This window comes from Babylonia areolata, chromosome 4 (genome assembly GCF_041734735.1).
Source record: "Babylonia areolata isolate BAREFJ2019XMU chromosome 4, ASM4173473v1, whole genome shotgun sequence".
Lineage (NCBI taxonomy): Eukaryota > Metazoa > Mollusca > Gastropoda > Neogastropoda > Buccinidae > Babylonia > Babylonia areolata.
The window spans coordinates 30,297,961-30,318,169 of NC_134879.1; the positions used below are offsets into that span (position 1 = coordinate 30,297,961).

The following is a 20,209-nucleotide window of genomic DNA, read 5'->3' on the forward strand; positions in this document are numbered from 1 at the left end:
CCGGTACTCTGTGTGTGTGTGTGTGTGTGTGTGTGTGTGTGTGTGTGCATGTGTGTGTGTCTGTGTGTGTGTCTGTGTGTGTGCCCATCTCGTATCTGTATCACGAGCTCAGCTGTTGAAACAAACCAACCAACCTCTTTCACCTCACACACTGAGACCTGAGAGAAGAATGTCTAAGAAATTTGTTACAGGTGACCGGAATACACACCTTCATGGAAACATTCCGCTGCTAATAAATAGGCCTGGAAATGGGAGAATAACCCAACTGATGTGTCAGGATGTGATGGTGAACGCTCAAAGTGAGTGGAAACACCTGCCTGATGGAGATGAGAGGATCACGGCTTTGCGGCATCATTTAGCGGTGCTTTGAAACTGACGAACCTTCATAGAAGTTTACCCAGTGTGTTACCGGCAATCGTTAGTTAAATTACTGATGGAAACTCATTAACGCCGTTGTGTTTTCTCAGAGAAGAAAGGTAACTGGATGATAAATGCGATATGTTTGTTCTGGGGTGGACTTCTCTCTGTAATGGAGTATCCACATGATTTCTAATTACTGACGCAACAGATATTTCCGCAAGGGTTCCCAACGGCGAGTTTATTTAGAACTTTTGTCGCGAGCATTGATTGACGAATTCAGATGTGTAATGTTAAAAGAGTCTTCAGTTGGGAAGAGAGGGAGGGAGGGAGTAGGAGTAGAGCAAAAACTGTTGTCAATGTAGACTTAAACTGGGATGCGACGGGCGCAATAGCCGAATGGTTAAAGCGTTGGACTTTCAATCTGAGGGTCCCGGGTTCGAATCACGGTGACGGCGCCTGGTGGGTAAAGGGTGGAGATTTCCCAGGTCAACATATGTGCAGACCTGCCAGTGCCTGAACCCCCTTCGTGTGTATACGCAAGCAGAAGATCAAATACGCACGTTAAAGATCCTGTAATCCATGTCAGCGTTCGGTGGGTTATGGAAACAAGAACATACCCAACATGCACACCCCCGAAAGCGGAGTATGGCTACCTACATGGCGGGTTAAAAACGGTCATACACGTAAAAGCCCACTCGCGTTTCTACGAGTGAACGTGGGAGTTGCAGCCCACGAACGTAGAAGAATAAGAAGAAACTAGGAAGCAGTACAATTTTCTAAATTTTCAGAAGGCATTATCTGGTTTCAGACAATACATTGAAGTGTGGCGGCAGGTTATAATCATAGTTCAGTTGTTGTTGTTGTTGTTGTTTGGGGGTTTTTTTGTTTTTGTTTTTTTAATGAATGGGCAGAAAGCAGTCTATCAATAGTGCAGTATAAAGACCACAGTGTTAGCACAGATCATCTGCGTATGTTGACGTTTACACCGTCTGTGGGGGTTGGTAAAGGGCTGGTGGGAATGACCCCACAATTAATCAGTTTTCATCGTGGAAAACTGGCAAAAAAAAAGAGAAGGAAACACTCTCAGAACAACAGGAACATTTCTGAAAGAGCGAAATAATAGGGAAGTAAGCTGGAGATTTTTTTTTTTTTCCAGATTTATGTCACAGAGAGAGAGAGAGAGGTGTGTCAGTAAATCAAGTCAGCATCAACACTTTAAGAACTGAAGAGGCTATATATACTGGCACAGGGGATAATGTCGTGTAAGCACTTTGCCGCTGTGCTTCACCACCCAAACCAAATCTCAGGAAAACAAAGATTTGCACTGCCGTGCTAGACAAGCACACACGTGTTAGATGTCTGAGTCTGCTTATCCTGGTTTTTTTATGTGCATTCTGGGGAGGATGTTTAACATTTGTGGTGAAACCCGATGATCTTGACGAAGTGCTTGACGCCTGAAGGAACAGACATGGAGGGGAGAGAACCCTTTTCCAAGGGAAACAAACCCCTTGTCAACAGCGACAGCTACTGCACTCCGTTTAGCAGCCGGTTCCCACAATGACGTTCCCTGCGGACTTGAAACTTCATCTCTTGTGGAATAACACGTTGCACATGTGAGGGGGAAAAAATGTGAGTTTTGGCCAAGATGAAGATAGTGTGTGGTTGTTAAATCTCTTTTCGTTGTCTGTGCAAACACTATGAAGGTGACATCAAAAGGTGTCTGGACTGATGAAATGTGCAAATTAACATCCCCCCCGACACACGAACCGTCGTTCCCTCTTATCTTTTATCCATTTGATGATATGTGCTTGCTGGAAGCAAAAAACAAAAACAAAAAAACAAATTAAAAAAAAAACAAAAAAAAAACCAGCAATAAAATAATCATTTTTTCCCGGACGATAGTGAAGTCCTGAAGATAATGGCATCAAGTCGAGCAGTCTGGCAGTATTTCGTGTCAGTGCAAGCACGTGTTCCCCAGTTCTACTTTATGACCTGTATGTATGTCTGTCTGTCTACACCGCTTCCCCCCCCCCCCCCCCCCCCCCCCCCCATTCCCTCCGCCCCTCCATCCTCACCTCCTCCGCCGATACCCCTTTCGTTCATCTCTCTTTCTTTCTCTCTCTCTCTCTCTCTCTCTCTCTCTCTCTGTCTCTCTCTGTCTGTCTCTCTGTCTCTGTCTGTCTCTGTCTGTCTCTCTCTGTCTCTGTCGCTCTCTTTCTGTCTCTGTCTCTCTCTCTCTGTCCTGGCTCTTGTTTCCAATACCAACGAAAGCATCCAACAACATGCTTAAACGGAAAAGCATATTGCGTGAGAATATAACTGACTTTCAAAAAAATATTTTTGATTACTAATCACAGACATAATTCTTTCTTAAGTACAGAAATCAGTCAGTGTCAAATAATTTACTGCCGTTTGGATAAGACAAGCAAGACCCGGTATGCAGCTTCAATACTGAACAGCCTGCACCCCCAAATCATCACACAGCTCCTATAAATACTGAAGTATGAAATGTCTGTACACTGTACACATGTTTAGTCTTTGGAGGCTCAAGCTGGAGGTTTTTAACAGAAACTATTACAACTCCTACCCCGTAATTCCGTCAGATGTTTGTTTGCAGTGTCAGATTCCCCAAGGGGTGGGGTGGGGGGCGGCGGGGGGGCGGGGGGGGGGAGTACATACGGTACACATGTCGTGTTGCATGCAGGGAGATAGAGACAAACAGAAAGAGAAAGGCGCCAGTTGAGAAATGCAAAACACGTGCACGTTTGTTTGGTGGGGTTGTCAGTGTTGGGGGTGCGACTGACTGAGGGCTGGAGTCATGGTGTTGTGGAGTGTTCTCAGTCCACGTAGTGTTGGGTGTCCCATGCATGGAAGTCATGGACTTGACATTCTGGGCTTTACATGTCACTCTTCGCGGGCAGTTTTTTTTTTGGAAGTCACTTGACAGCGATTTCTCTCCAGCTGGACAAAATGATTTGGTCTTGGATAAACCGTATAAAAGGATTTTTAAGCATTTCGAATTTAAGTTTCATGAACTTCTAAATGCAAACAGTGTGTGTGTGTGTGTGTGAGAGAGAGAGAGGGGGGGAGAGAGAGGGAGATACGGATACGGATAGTTTATTTAATAAAGGCCATGACCAACACTCCAAAACAAACCCTTACCAATGGAGAGAGATACAGATACAGATACCGAGAGACAAGGACGTGTCACAGAACTAAACCTAGAGTCAGCGGCGTCACCACTAACGAGTCCAGCACCTTGACGTGCAAACAAATCACACAGCCAAGCTTCACCGGGGAAACAAAATAAAGAAAGACTGCACTTCAGGCATCAGTTCAGTCCTGACAAGCACACACCTGTCAGCACCAGTGCCTGTCTACCTATCCTGTTTTATTTGAAGTCTGGAAGCTGTTGCACACTGGAGGGCTGGAAGCCGATTCCTCTGTCTCAGTGAAAGAACAGACAGAAAAAGGTGAGAACCTCTTCCAACAGAAACAGTCCCTCTTGGCAGCAGAGGAAGCTTTTACTGCTTTCAGTTGAGCAGCTGGTTCCCACGGTTGTGCTCTTTGTGGGTCTGAGATCTGGAACCGTAATCTCTAGTAGTGAAATAACACTTTGCACGTGTGTGTGTGTGTGTGTGTGTGTGTGTGGAAAATTTAACGTTTCGTAATCGTTTGGCTAAGGGAAAGATAGCCGCTGTGGTCGTTTACGGTTTTTGGGGTTTTTTTTTTTTTTTTTTTTTTTTTTTTTTAATCGGTGCCAGCGCAATGAAATTGAGATGAAAAGGTGTTTGGATAAAGGAGACATGTGCAGAGTGCATCCTCCCCGTCATCCAGGCAAACCAAATCAGGCTGCAGGCGTTTGCTTCAAGTGAAAAGTGAACAGTCCATCCTTTCCAACTAACGTTGCAGTTTTTTTGGGGGGGGTTTGTTGTTTTTTTGTTTTTGTTTTTTGTTTGTTTGTTTTTGTTTTTGTTGTTTGTTGTTGTTGTTGTTGTTTTTTGGGGGGGGCATTTTTTGCAGAAACTGTCCTCTTTGCGTCACTGGAGTCCACTGGCTCGGGAGAAATCGTTTATGTGCGTACGCGCACACATGCACATGCACGTGTACATTAACACACACGCACATACGCGCGCGCGCGCGCGCACACACACACACACACACACACACACACACACACACACACACACACGCAACTTGCCAAGTGACAGTAACGTATTTTGCCGTCAGGTATCTCTTCCCCAAGTTCTTCTTCGCCTCCGTCTGTCGTGTCTGTTTATCTGTCTGTGTCTGTCTGTCTGTCTGTCTGTCTGTCTCTCTCTCTCTCTCTCTCTCTCTCTCTCTCTCTCACCCATAATTCCACATTGTATATAGAATTTTCATGTTTAGAGATACGTATTGTCCTGATTTCTTTAAGTTATTAGAAAGCAAAAGCGGTCCAGACGCTAACAGTTATGGTGACATTTGCAAAAAAGAAAAAAAAAAAAATAACGCCCATTGTTCATAAAATTTATGGGGCTGTGGCCTTATATGAATAAAATATCTGAATCTGAGTCTGAATCTGAATCTTTCTCTGTCACCCATCCACTAGTGCACTCTCCTCGCTCTCGATTTCATCTCCAAACCAAAGTCAAATGAAAATGAATAATATCCCAGCTCGGTGGGACCGCAAAGGGGGCCACCACAGGGCTGGTCACCCATCACCTCATTCCTTCATTCCATCAGTTTCAGTTTCAGTTTCAGTAGCTCAAGGGGGCGTCACTGCGTTTGGACAAATCCATATACGCTACACCACATCTGCCAAGCAGATGCCTGACCAGCAGCGTAACCCAACGCGCTTAGTCAGGCCTTGAGGAAAAAAAAAGTGAATAAATAATAGATAAGCTTACATAAATAAATAAATAAATAAATAATTATAATATATAAAAAGGTAGTAGTAATAATAATAATAATAAATAATAATAATAAATAAATAAATAAATAAATAAGACAACAATGATGATAAATAAGCAAATAAATGTAAAACATGAAGACACATCATTCCATCAGAAACGTTCAAACAGTACACTTGTTGCAGCGTTTGGGTTTATCAGATCAGGAGATTCAATCAGTCATTAACTGCCAGGACTCCTGCACCAGCACAATCTGATGTTTGTTTTCCAGGCGTTAGATTTCCTCCAGGGTCCACAGGGCGGCGGGTGTGGGAAACAAATAAACCGCAGGGAAGTGAGGCGCCAGTTGAGAAATGCAAAACATGTGCACGTGCGTTTAGTGGTGGAGGTGGAGTGGGGGGGGGGGGTGGAGGAGGGGGATGTGGGGGAGTGTTATGAGACGTGATCGGGTGAGCGAGCTTGGAGGGTGTTTTGGAAGTGATGGCTTATCTTTCTCGGGTAATCATCACGTGTGCTGTACAGTCAGTCGTTAAAAAGACTCGATGGGTGTTGGTTCTACAGCACGTGAGAGAGAGAGAGAGAGAGAAGACAAAATCTTTATTAGAGAGAGGGAGGGAGGGGGGCGAGCGAATTCTGTGTGTGCCTGTGTGTGTGTGTGAGGGTGGGTGGAGGTATTCTGTGTGTGTGTGTGGGGGGGGGGGGGCGAGGGTATTCTGTGTGTGTGTGTGCCGTGTTCTGGTGGCCCATTGACTAATATTTGTTCTGTTCACGATAAAGGGAGAAAACAGTGCTAACAAGTCAGAGTGCTGGTACATGTTGGATATTCGATGGCTATCCAATCAATGCTTTTCTTGGACACTTTTAACGAAGCGAAGATGCGGATGGAGCAAGAAAAGGGAAGGTTTTGTTCTGCACTACATGGCGCTGAATCTTGTGCGGAGACAACCAAAGCACTTTGACGTGACAACCACCTTCACGTACATGCACAACTCTCAAACAAAGAGTTGAAAGGCAAAACGTTATTAAAAAAAAAAAATGTAGATAGAATGCTAGAGAAACTAGTGAGCGAAAAGGAGAAGGGTAGGGAGGAGCTCTTATGGAAAGAGGCAGCGTTTAGAAAACAAGATACAGGCCACACAGATGAGATGCTTCCGGAAGATTCTTGGCCATGACATACAGGGACCACATCACATAACAAACGATGAATTGCGTAGAAGTGTCAAACAAGTTGTTGAGCCACATGATGATCTACTGACCATTGTAAAGAACAGGAGATTGAAGTGGTATGGCAAAGTGTCTTTGGCTTAATTCTTGTTGATATTTGATTTTTAAATGAACGATCTTTGTAGTTGCATTTCTTGTGAAGAGAGAGACAGAGTGAGAGGGGATGAGAGAGAGTGTATGTGTGCGTGTGTGTGCGGGTGGTGTGTGTTGGGGGGGGGATGAGGGGGGGGGGGGTAGATGTGCAAGGCGGTTTGGCTGACTGAAATGGAGAGACACGTAAATTTCAGTAATCTGTATATTTGTATACAGATTTGTATATTTATATTTGTATACATTTGGTGCCATTTAATTTATCTTTTTATTTTCTATTCATTTTATTTGTTTGTTGTTTTCTTCTTATGTTGGACATGTGCTGCTGCCAAAAAGAAAATCTCTGTACCAAAGTATAGACAATAAAGTTTGTGTATTGTGTATTGTATTGTCTCGCGTTCAGCAGGACTGGCCAAGTCCTTCTTCTTCTTCCATGAATGCTCAGCGGTCATAAGTTTGACCATTACTAGCATTTTATGCGTGCTGGGTATTTTCGTGCCTCCATAACCCACCGAACGCTGACATGGGTTACAGGATCTTTAACGTGCGTATTTGATCTTCTGCGTGCGTATACACACGAAGGGGGTTCAGGCACTAGCAGGTCTGTACATATGTTGACCTGGGAGATCGGAAAAATCTCCACTCTTTACCCACCAGGCGCCGTTACGGTGATTCGAACCCGGGACCCTCAGATTGAAAGTCCAACGTCTAAACCGCTTGGCTATTGCGCCCGTTCCTGCAGGGAACAGTGCATGGAGCAAGGCACAGACACCAATGTCTAGTGTCTATGAGCGAGGCAAGAAGAAGAGGCAGGCAGAAGAAGAGATGGAAGGACAACATCTCAGGGTGGACAGGTCTGACCCTGAGTGAGACAGTCAGGACAGACGACCGCGAGGGATGGAGGAGGCTGGTTGCCAACTGTGTGGTGCTCCCATGGTCTACGAGACTACAGTATCAGTATCAGTATCAGTAGCTCAAGGAGGCGTCACTGCGCTCGGACAAAACCATATACGCTACACCACATCTGCCAAGCAGATGCCTGACCAGCAGCGTAACCCAACGCGCTTAGTCAGGCCTTGAAAAAACAAAAACAAAAACAAAACAAAAAAAACGGGGGAATAAATAATAGATAAGCTTGCATAAATAAATAAATAAATAATAATTATAATATAGAAAAAGGTAGTAGTAATAATATTAATACTAATAAAATGATAATAATAAAACATAAATAAATAAATAAATAAGACAACAATGGTGATAAATAAGCGGATAAATGTAAAACATGAAGACACACATTTACACATACACCCACACATGCATAACAGAAATGCACCAAACATGCAGTTTCACAGATATGAAAGCACAGTCAAATACATATAAACGTACATGAGCTCCAACACACACACACACACACACACACACACACACACACATTACCTTGCACCTCCTCTACCCCCCCTCCTCCACACACTCATTTCTAGTCTACGTATCGCGGCTTCCACGGCACACACACACACACACAAACACACACTCACAGAGATGAACACTTACTTGTACAAGCACATATGAAAGCACAGTCAAATACATATAAACGTACATGAGCTCCAACACACACACATACACACACACACACACACACACACATTACCTTGCACCTCCTCTACCCCCTCCTCCACACACTCATTTCTAGTCTACGTATCGCAGCTTCCACGGCACACACACACACACACAAACACACACTCACAGAGATGAACACTTACTTGTACAAGCACACACACATACGCCCATATCTCCCACCCCCACACACGTACATACAAAGATATATATATATATATATATATACGTTCCAATATCCTGTTGCTCCCACAGTGTAGGCATGCATACACTCACATACCTCATCCTCTACCCCACCTCCCCCCGCACTCCCACCTCCCCTCACACACACACACACACACACACACACACACACACACACACGTACACATATCTCTCCTGACACTTGTGTACACTTTCACTCTCGCGCATTCACAAACGCACTCAAAAGCACAGACCCACACATACACACACATACACACACGCACAGAGGCTGCCACTGACTGGCCGCAAGAGGGATGGGAAAAGATCTCTGATGAGACTACGGGATATATAGACAGAGATAGGGTTTAACCCTTTCACCGCCAAGCTCGCATTTATGCACAGGCGTGGTAGAGGTCCCATGTCACTGAAATGTGACCATTCATTGGTCTGTTATCCACGAACCTACTGCTCTTAATGTTCGGTGGTAGGATAGACCATATTTTCTATACATCGCAGGGTGAATCCCCAGCTATTCTTAGGCACTGTCTTTTCTGTGTTTATACCACAAGGACATTTTGTACTCTGAATTGACTGGCGGTGAAGGGGTTAAGGCCAGACAAGCCGAGCACAGAGATGTGACGAAGCGAAAGAGGAAGATCATTCCAAGAGAAGGTCCAGAGACAGAAAGAACGGCGGCCGTTTGTGGAGTGTAGAGTGATTAGATCTGGGAAAGCAGAAACAAAGTGGGTCCTGACGCTGATCTTGTATTTGTATTTGTATTTCTTTTTATCACAGCACGTTTCTCTGTGTTGCTCTCCCCAGGGAGAGCGCGTCGCTACACTACAGCGCCACCTTTTTTTTCTTTTTAAAAAAAAATTATTTATTTATTTTGTCCTGCGTGCAGTTTTATTTGTTTTTCCTATCGAAGTGGATTTTTCTACAGAATTTTGCCAGGAACAACCCTTTTGTTGCCGTGGGTTCTTTTACATGCGCTAAGTGCATGCTGCACACGGGACCTCGGTATATCGTCTCATCCGAATGACCAGCGTCCAGACCACCACTCAAGGTCTAGTGGAGTGGGAGAAAATATCGGCGGCTGAACCGTAATTCGAACCAGCGCGCTCAGATTCTCTCGCTTCCTAGGCGGACGCGTTACCTCTAGGCCATCACTCCACTCCTCTGACTTGTTAACAGTTTTTTTTTATTCTCTTGGAGAGCGAGGTGGGATGTATAGAACTCCACAAAGCCACACCAGCTCGTGAAGAGGGGCAAGGGAGCAACTTCTTCTTCTTCTGCGTTCCCAGTGATCATGGTCTCAGACTTGCAGTCCTATGCTGGAAATGAAGGTGGTGGTCTTGATGAGGTCTTCTTTGGTGCCCCAGAGCTTTTCTGCCAGAGTGGCTCCATAGGGCCACTGCTGCGTCCGTGCACCTTGATACAGGCGGCAGGACTGCAGGATGTGCTCCGGGGTTTGTGGGCCTGTCTTACACAGGCAGTCAGGAGTGTGTGACAGCTTCATTCGGTACATGTGGTCTCGCAGGCGGCAGTGTCCCGTGCGTAGTCGGAATATGATTGTCTGAAGGGAGCAACACCTTACATGTGGTCAGTCTCTAATCACCCGTGGGATACCACACCACGGGTTGTCCCCTCCCCGAGGGTTGGAGGAGTCTTCACGTTGCACTGGTCAGCCCCCTCCTCCGCTGAGCCCTCAAGATAGACGTCCTTCACCCAGGTAAAGGCTGACTGACCACTGACCTGTACGCTTACATCTACAGTGAGTCTGACCTGCTACGGCCTGTCCGCTTCCGTTACTGGGTGCACGCTGCATCATAGAATTCATCAGCCGGACAGGCGGGGCTGTGAACACAGGCAGTGTGAGCGGTGGCCTAGCGGTACCGCGCTCCTGACGAGGAAGCGAGTGTCTACAAGTTCGAGTCCCATTATACAGAGCGGGATGTTTATTTCCAGAATAGTAACAATAATGATGAGAAGAAGAAGAAGAAGAATTAAAATTTTATTAGTTATTATTATAACCATCATCATTATTATTGTTATTACCACGACTACGACTGCTACAACAGCTACAACTTCTACAACTACTATCACGACTACTACTTCTGTTGTTATCATAATCATAGCTATGATTGTTGTTGTTATTGGTATTGTTGCTCTTGTGCTCTTGTTCTTGTTGCTGCTGTTGTCATCATCGTCATCATCATCATCATCATCATAGTCATCATCACCACCACCGCCACCACAATCACCGCCATCATTTATTATCACTAAATGGTCTCAAACAAATTGTCCCCCCCCACCCCCACCCCCACCCCTCCAACCTCCCCTCTAACCCCCCACCCCCCCTACACACACCCCTCACCCCCCACCCCCACACACACACCCACACCCCCAACCCCCCCCCCCCCCCCCCCCCCCCCTACAAACCCCAAAACAGATGACCGGAGCACGTTCCCGTGGCAAGGGGAGACCTACCAGGTGCTGGGCACGGGCAACGCCACGCTCTGCGAGCAGGTGCTGTCCGCCATCCTGTCGCCCCCGGACCCCTCCCTGTGCTCCCCCGGGCCCTGCGCCATCGGGGACACCTACCAGCCGCTGGTTGGGGAGCAGAGCTTCTACGCCATCAGCGCCTTCCTGTACGCCCCGAAACATCTGGACGCTGTGGAGGACCATGACGTTCTGAACATCGTCAGGCTGCAGGAGAACGCACGGAAGTATTGCGATTTGGTGAGTGGTTTTGTGTGTGGGGGTGTGTGGGGGTGTGAGGTGCGGGGGTGGGGGGTGGGGGGGTCTGTGTAGAACTGTGTGTAAGTGTGTGTGGTGTGGGTAGGTAGGGGTGGTGGTGTGGCGTGTTAGTGTGTGTGTGTGTGTGTGTGTGTGTGTGTGGAGGTGTTCTTTCTTTCTTTTTTTCTGTCTTCTTCTTCTTCTTCTCACCCTCCTTATTCTTCGTCCTATTCTCCTCCTCCCCCTCTTCTTCTTTTCCTCCTCCTCCTCCTCCTCCTCTTCTTCTTCTCCTCCTCCTCCTCCTGTGTGTGTTTGTGTTTTCGTGTGTGTGAGGGGGCGGGGGGCTGGGAGGGTTCCGATGTATGCCTGTAAGTATGTCTATCTGTGTGTGTGTGTGTGTCGGGTGGGGAAGGGAGGGCAGGGGGTGGAGGGGGGTGTCTGTGAGTCTGTATGTCTGTGTCTATATTTGTCTTCTTTGTGTTCGTATGATTTGTGTGTGTGTGTAAGCGTGCGTGCTTTCGTGTGCGCGTGCGTGCGCGCGCGTGTGTGTGTATGTGTGTGCTTGCACGACTTGCGTTCCTCTTTCTCCTTTTTGTAAACAAACAACAACAACAACAAATATCTATTTGCTGAACCACTCTCTGCAGCTTTTTTTTTTTCTTTTTCTTTTATCAATGGTGGTGATTGCATCGTTCACTCCTGGCCGGCCCCGCTCATTCAGACGTAAGTCAGGTGCACAAGGGCAAGGCAAGGCAAGGCAAGGCAAGGAGTGTATTTCGTGTGTCCCCTGGGGGCAGTGAAACATTTGTATTTGTATTTCTTTTTATCACATCAGATTTCTCTGTGTGAAATTCGGGCTGCTCTCCCCAGGGAGAACGCGTCGGTACACTACAGCGCCACCCTTTTTTTTTGGCATTTTTTCCTGCGTGTAGTTTTATTTGTTTTTCCTATCGAAGTGGATTTTTCTACACAATTTTGCCAGGAACAACCCTTTTGTTGCCGTGGGTTCTTTTACGTGCGCTAAATGCATGCTGCACACGGGACCTCGGTTTATCGTCTCATCCGAATGACTAGCGTCCAGACCACCTCTCAAGGTCTAGTGGAGGGGGAGAAAATATCGGCGGCTGAACCGTGATTCGAACCAGCGCACTCAGATTCTCTCGCTTCCAAGGCGGACGCGTTACCTCCAGGCCATCACTCCACATTACATACGTTCATCCTTTACACATATCCCATAAATACCAAAAGAGTGATGTCAAAGACAAGAGGTAGGCTCATTCGTTCAGTCACTTAATATACACATTGACAAGTACTATTTCACTCATAATACAAATAAACAAACAAAAAACAGAAAAAAATAAATTTGAAAAATCGTATCAATAGACAGAACTTTAATAAATAGAGCTGCGAATAGCAGTATTCCTTTTTTTTCAGAAAATAATAGGTGGAATTTAATGGTGTTTGGGCGGATTCTATAATACCTAGATAAACATTTCTGTCTGATGCTTTCAAAAAATGAGCACACAAACAAATAGTGAAACTCTTCAGCAATGTCGTTTTGTGAAACATTTATCACAGATTCTTTCATTTCTGGGTAAATTGTCAAAACGCAGTCTATTAACAGGCACGGGATTATTAGCTGTTCTAAACATAACTAACTCAATTACACAATTATTTGGTGGCGCTGTAAAATAGGCATAAGTGGGGTATTAATCAAAATGATCACACACCTTGGGTGGCCGACTGTGGGCCTCGTGGGAATTAGAAAGGGCCGCTCCATCTGTTGACACCTGTATGAGAATGATTCTGGTGGTGGTGGTGGTGGTGGTGGTGTGTGTGTGTGTTGTGTGTGTGTGCTGTGCGTGCGTGTGTGTGTGTGTGTGTGTGTGTGTTGTGCGTGTATGTGTGTGTGTGTGTGTTGTGCGTGTGCGTGTGTGTGTGCTGTGTGTGTGTGTGTGTGTGTGTGTGTGTGGTGTGTGTGTGTGTGTGTGTGTTGTGTGTGTGTGTGTGTGTGTGCCTCATGTGTATATTATGTGATCTCTCTCTCTCTCTCTCTCTCTCTCTCTCTCTCTATCTCTATACATGTCGCTTACATATGATATTGATATATATATATATATATATATATATATATATATATATATATATATATATATATATATATATATATATATAATACGCACACAGAGGGGGCGTGTGTGTTTGTATCTCTGTCTGTTTACGAAAGAGAGAGAGAAAGAGACAGTGTGGATGCAGTTGTGTCTATGATATGTCTCTGTGTTTGTTTCCGACTTTGGTGTGTGTGTGTGTGTGTGTGTGTGTGTGTGTGTGTGTGTGTGTGTGTGTGTGTGAGCGTGTGTGTCGGTGTCGGTGACTGTGTGTGTGTGAGAGAGAGTGTGTGTGTGAAGGAACAAGAGTGTTGTTGTGCCAGGAAAAGTAATATAAAAGAAAACAGTAGACACAGGCAAACTGGCTGGAACAGTGGGGGGTCCCTGAGGTAATACCCAGAAACAGCGGGAGACTTGTGAAAGAAAGATGCGGCATGCCTGCACCTTGCTTCGGCATTGCCTCATTCCCTTTGTCCAAGCTCGGTCCCACGTGCAGACAGAAGCGTGCTGAATACACTTACACGTTCATCAGTTTCAGTTTCAGTTTCAGTAGCTCAAGGAGGCGTCACTGCGTTCGGACAAAACCATATACGCTACACCACATCTGCCAAGCAATGCCTGACCAGCAGCGTAACCCAACGCGCTTAGTCAGGCCTTGAGAAAAAAAAGGGGGAATAAATAATAGATAAGCTTAAATAAATAAATAAATACATAATCAGTGGCACTGAACATCTCAGGATGTATGGTCCAAACACTCACTGATAGTTTCATTGCATGCCCTCCACTGCACTGCTCTCTCTTAGTCGGTGTCTTGTCTTGTTGGTAATTTAACTTCATCTCTGTTATTCACTAAGGTGATTTTAGTAGGGCGGGGGAAAAGGGAAAAGGGGGGGGGGGTGAAGGGGGTTGGGGGGTACTCGAGCTGTGACTGAGGTGGAAGGGGGTGGGGAACTGTGTGAATGAGAGGGAGAGAAAGAGACAGAGAGAGACAGAGAAAGACAGACAGACAGAGGGAGATAGAAAGAGACAGACAGAGACGGAGAAAGACAGACAGAGACAGAGAAAGACAGACAGAGACAGGGAAAGACAGAAAGAGACAGAAATGGAGGGGGTGGGGGAGAAAAAAAAAGAGAGACAGAGATATATGTTTTTATGAACCGGGTCATTTGCCCTTGGCAAGGCATTGAGATGGGGGGGGAGGGGGGGGGGGGTACTGGGAATTGGGCTGACATGAAGCATGAGAGCATTTTAGCATTAATTGTATATATACATTCTCTCTTGATTCCGTTGACGAACAACAGTGTTCATATTGAGAAGCTCAGAGACAAACAGAAACACGGATAGACTTGACAGAAAGACACACACACACACACACACACACACACACACACACACACACACACACACACACATCCGAATGCACATACACGCACAAAAACCGTCTGTGATCAGTGAGAAGGGTATGTAATTTAGATATAATCACAAGTATTTGAAGAAAATAAATATTTGTTAAAAATTAGATTTGAAATAAGGATCTATAGTTTTAAAAAAATCATATTCGCAGTATTTGAACAAATTTATTCAAAAAAAAAAATAATAATAAAGATAAGATTTGAAATACCCAATGGTAGAACAACGGAGGTTCAGTCTAACATCATTCCACAGACGGTGTCAGAGGCGGTGGCCCAGACTGGCACCAGGGCCAGGTTCGCTTCCAACGACTGCCTGATGGGGCTCTACATCCCCCTGCTGCTTACTAAAGCTCTGGGGTTCCAGCAGCACGCGCGCACCATCACCGTCACCAATGACATCAACGACACGCGCATCGGTGGGTTTATGTTTTGTTGGGCGGTTTTGAATCTGTGGACAGCGTCCCATGTTGTGGGGGTTTTTTGTTTGTTTTTGTTTGTTTTGTTGTTGTTTTTGTTTTTTGTTTGTTTGTTTGGTTTGGTTTGGTTTGGTTTTTTGTTTGTTTGTTTTTGTTGTTTTTTTGTTTTGTTTTGTTTTTGTTTTTTTGTTGTTGTTGTTGTTTTGTTGTTTCCTAGAAGGTCGATATAACTTTCTATTTTCCGAACTCGTGAGTCTCACTACACCGTATACACTACACTACACTACATCTACGCTACACTACACTGCATCTGCTAGTCAGATGCCTGATAGCAGCATAACCCAACGCGCTAGTCAGGCCTTGAGTGCATGCACATAATAATTGAATTTTATTTGTATAGTGAGAGTTGATTTCTTCAACATGGTTTTGCCAAAGGACAATCCTTTTGTTGCCATGGGTTCTTTATCAGTGCGCCAAGTGCTTGCTGTACACGGGACCTCAGTTCATCGTCTCATCCGAATAACTTACGTCAGGTTGAGTTTCCAGTCAAACGGGGATTGAACCCAGACCCTCACGGGCACTGTGTTGGTAGATAACGTCTTAATCATTCTGCCCCCTTCCCGTTCAGCTCCTTCTCCCCGGAGTCTCAGCATAACCTGGTTTCTTTCTTTTAATTACCTCACCAATATACGTAGGCCTACACGTGTGCAGCCACAGTGAGTCCTCACACTGACAAAGTCTGGCTTATAAGACCAGAGTCAGCTTCACAGGGTTCCATGTTCGCCAAAATTATTCAAAATCATTGGCTACTGTTTAGAACTGGAATCGAGTCTTATTTTGGGGGTGTAGCTTAGGCGTATAATGCCCCTCGTGACGAATACAGAGTAGTTTTCACCTATTCCGCATTGGGGAAAAAACTCTAATTGTTCCCTACGTTATACTTACTTCTCTGTTATCGAACAAAAGATCGCACCATGGGACTATGTCCTAGGCTTAATCCCTGGAATGATTTCTTGTCTCATTGAAGGAAGTAGGCCTTGGTAAAGAAATCATTCCAGAGATTAAGCTAAGGACAGTCCCTGGGGTGATTTCTTGTTCCATTTCGGATAAGTATGACGGAATCAGCCGGTAAAAGTCCCTGGAGTCATTTCTCAGTTGTTCGGTTTTGAGGGAAGTAAGTATAACGAAAAAAATGTTTTCCCATAGGGACTTGATGGAAATTAAACATGCTTGCATATGGGACAACCGCATAAAAAAATAATAGAGCTTCTGTCTACATCCGCGAAGAATTAAAAGGACTGGTTAATGATTAACGGTCGTCTCGTAATCACTAGTTTTTTTTGTTTTTTTTTTGTTGTTTTTTTCCAATTGGTGAAGAGTGCTCAAGGGTTGGGGGCAAGGGGGGTGGGGGTGGGGGGTTGCTATAATGGATTTTTACCAGCAAATCGACACGATAATCATCTCTGTTGGACTTTGAGTGACTGTAGCGGATCAGGATACTTGGACTGCGTGGACTCAGTGCTCAGACTGAAATCGAACAGTATACACGGCAGGGGGCCGAGAGGAGGGAAGTGCAGCAGCAAATGGATTTCTGCCCTGGCTTCATCCTTCCTGACAGCGGGGATCGAGAGTGGCCGGCCATAGCAAATGGCCCGGAACCCGAGATCAGGCAGTACTTTGCAGCCATTAAACCTGAGAGAATGGGGTTCGCTCGATTCGATCAGTTCAAAATAATCAGTACTTGGAGGTGTAGGAGTGTTTCTTGAGGGGGAGCAAAGTGGAAGAAAACCTGTCACGCCATGTATATAGGCATACCCTGAGTGAACCAAGAGTTGTCAAATTAATTGTCGTGCGTAAATCATGGGGTTGTGAGTTCGATGAGCGGCATAGTTGTGACTTGTGAAGGACTGTGACAGAGCAAACTGTTTCAGACACAACACTATCATTTTTTGGGTGCTGAGGCCTTTTTGCTTGAGCCAAAGTGAAAGGGTTTATAAAGGCCTGCTCGGCCGGTTTGCACAAGGCGATCTTTGCAGCCGCTAAGTTTGCTTAGAGTTAAGAATGTTCCTAAGTATGTGAAATTTACCGTGGAGTGAGGGACATTCTTAACTCCATGCAAACTTAGCAGGAGTGCAATAGTAGGCCTGATATCTTTTGTAGTATTTTCTTTTTCGGGGCAAATTCCAGTGCACGCAACTATTTTACAAAGCATAAACTTGGTAATGTCGCAGTTTAGCATCATGATCTTTCTATACCTACACTCCTAACGAACTAGTTAACGCTGCATGGCTCCGTGTTCCTCAGCATCACCCACAGTCTCTCCATGCTCTTGTTGCAGACTGGGCATTGGGAGCCATAGTGCAGCACCTGTCCATGACCTTCTTGGACGACCTTGACTCCAGGAGCGGCAACAGTCATTGCCACCACGTCCCGTCCGCGCCTCCGAGCGGCAGGTCGACAGGGTCACCAGGGTCACGACCTGTGACCTCCACCTTGACCCTGGGGGTGTCACTGGTGGTGACAGTGTGGAGCTGCATGTGTTTGCTAGTATGACCGTGAGTGCCAGGTCGTCTGCCTTCCTTGCCCTCCCAACCTTGCATTTATTAAGATAATATTTTGGTTTGTTTTCTGCGGTAAACCTTCTGGCAGCGCTGTTGGAACTTACTTGTCATTTTCCATGCATTTTTTTTCGCTCTCTTTTGTTTTTTGAATGAATTGTGCAGTTTGTTAAGTTCTGCTGATAGCTATATACTGCTGCGCTGTTTTCTTGTATGGAATATAGTGTGATTGAGACTCAGCATCCTTTGTGGTCAGGTGTGCAGAGAGCAACATGGTTTGATTGTGTGAAATATCCAGTCACTGCAGTCAGCTTGACATTCTTGTAACCAGTTTCACAGCACCGTGTGTGAACCTGTCAATGGTTTGTTTTAAATGTCTTCTTTTTTTTTAATGATGTTTATTTTTAGATTCATAGAAAATCCTTTTTGAAGTCATAGTATCTTATAGTTGATTTTATATGTATTTTTTATAGTGGTAGTATGTACCAATATTTATTCAGTTATTGTACAGTGTAGTGCACCATTTTTAATCATATTTTGTTGCTTCATTGTGTGTTGCGTTTGGGAGCTCTTAAGTTGTGTTTAGATGTTTCAAAGTCATTCTGATGTAATGCAGAATCAAAAGTGTATTTTCTACTTTCTATAACAGTACATGTACACACTGGGAAAGACCACTTCCGGTCAGCATCGGACAATGGTCAATACGTGTAGTAGATTTGTAGCAACACATACTGTTGCTTTGTATATTGATTAACTCCTTTTGTACATGTTAAAGGTTGGCAACCTAGAAACGTCTATCCTTAGCACTTCAGCTTTTAGCCACAATGATAAGCACTTATATGTCTTATGTTAATGACTTTTCTTTTTCTCTGACACGCACAGTGGCTGTGCTGTAACATTCTGAAATATATGTTGTAGTAGACAGTAAACTGCATCAGAATCCATTTCTTTTTAAATAGTGGAAAGCATGATTTTTGCTCTTTTTTTTTAAATACAATTAAATAAGTCATCCTTCGGTCAGGAAATCATGTTTACATTTCTGTTGTCATGTCTGTGTTGATAGTTCTAAAGAATCATTTCTTGAAACTGATAACCTGCAAATCATAACGTTCATTTCCTTTTTTTTTTTTTTTTTTCTTTTTTGTGGATCATGATTATTTACTGACTGTTAGCATATTAACTTTCAGGTGTGTGTGTGTGTGTGTGTGTGTGTGTGTGTGTGTGTGTGTGTGTCTGGGTGGGTTGGTGAATTGTATGTTACAGTGTGCCAGAGTCTTGGTTTTCATTATTATTGTTGTTATTGTTGCTGTTATTATTATTATTATTATTATCATTATTGTTATTATTATTATTGTTATTGTTGTTGTTGTTTTGATATAATGCTTGAAGTATTTTGCTGCATAAAAAAAAAGCTGTCGCAAAGAAAAAGGATTCGATTCTATGTGCAAGGCAAATCAGTTGATTAGAAAAGTAATATCATCATAATCAGTTGGTTAGAACAGTCACACAATTACCCTCACTTGATTAGTTCAGTTGGCAGTATCCACATTTCTTCCCCTCCACTCCACTGCTTTGTGTGACTGACGGAGTGAACGTCCATGCCTTGTGAGCACCACTCATTCCGTCTTGAGGGGAAAATTGCAGATATTGCCGATCAGTCATACAATTAGTATTACAATCACGTGGTTAGAACAGTGGGTGTTGCTGGGTTTTTTTGTTTGTTGTTGTTGTTTTTTTTGTATTTTTTTTTTGGGGGGGGGGGTTCGAGGGGGGAGTGGGGGGGGGGGATACAGGAAAAAGTGTGTCACAGGGTTAATGCCACTGGGATGCATAGAACATTTGGGTGGGGTGGGGGGAGGGGGGGGGACAAAAAAAGAAAAAAAAAAAAAAGAGGGCAAAGTTCAGGCCTGGTTAACTCAGTTGACTGGGTCTCATGCTGAATGCACTAATGACCAGACCACTTCATCATGGACATTACAGCTGTAACTGCTTGAGTAAGAGCTCTAATGACCAGACCACATCATCATGGACATTACAGCTGTAACTGCTTGAGTAAGAGCAGTTAGCCGAGAGACCCTAATCAAAGTGATGTGAGCTGTAATTTCTTGACTAAATGCTGACAACTGCCGGTCATCATCAGCTGTAATTCCTTAACTCTCTCCATACGAACGGCGAAAGAGACGACGTTAACAGCATTTCACCCCAGTTACCATCATCAAAATATTGCAAGCCGAAGGCTCTTATACTGAAGAGGTGAATGTTGACAAAGAATACCACAATTCTGACGACGGAAGCTAAAGGTTGGGTCATTCAGACACCCACTGGACATCCGAGGGGTCTGTGTAGAGGAGAAGAGAGGACTGGCCGTACTGAGTGAGTTAACCCCTTAACTGCTGAGCCCTGGTGAAAAAATATCAGCGTTGAATGATTTCAGGTGCAAATTTCACTTTTTGTGTGCATACTCCTAAGTGGTGTCACTGATATTCCTGCACAACAGTGACGCAGTGCTGTGCCAGGAGGGGGAATTCCAAAGACAGAATGGTGGCCTGCATCCTGTAGCCTGCAAGCTGTGTCTGTCTCAGTGAGGTGCCCGCCCTTTACTGAGGAGCACAT

At 44.7% G+C, this 20,209-nt stretch overlaps 1 protein-coding gene across 3 annotated transcripts in view; it reads left to right on the forward strand.

The window, feature by feature from the left end:
• The window catches only part of LOC143281647 (ectonucleoside triphosphate diphosphohydrolase 2-like), a 106,499-nt gene extending 87,674 nt beyond the window's left edge, over positions 1-18,825 (forward strand). For all 3 annotated transcript variants that reach the window (XM_076586894.1, XM_076586895.1, XM_076586896.1), the window contains exons 6-8: positions 10,816-11,105; positions 14,876-15,038; positions 17,377-18,825. In XM_076586894.1, coding sequence (XP_076443009.1) covers positions 10,816-11,105; positions 14,876-15,038; positions 17,377-17,591 — 668 coding nt within the window. In that variant the 3' untranslated portion in view covers positions 17,592-18,825. The remainder of the gene's footprint in view (positions 1-10,815; positions 11,106-14,875; positions 15,039-17,376) is intronic.
• The last annotated feature ends 1,384 nt before the right edge of the window (positions 18,826-20,209 follow it).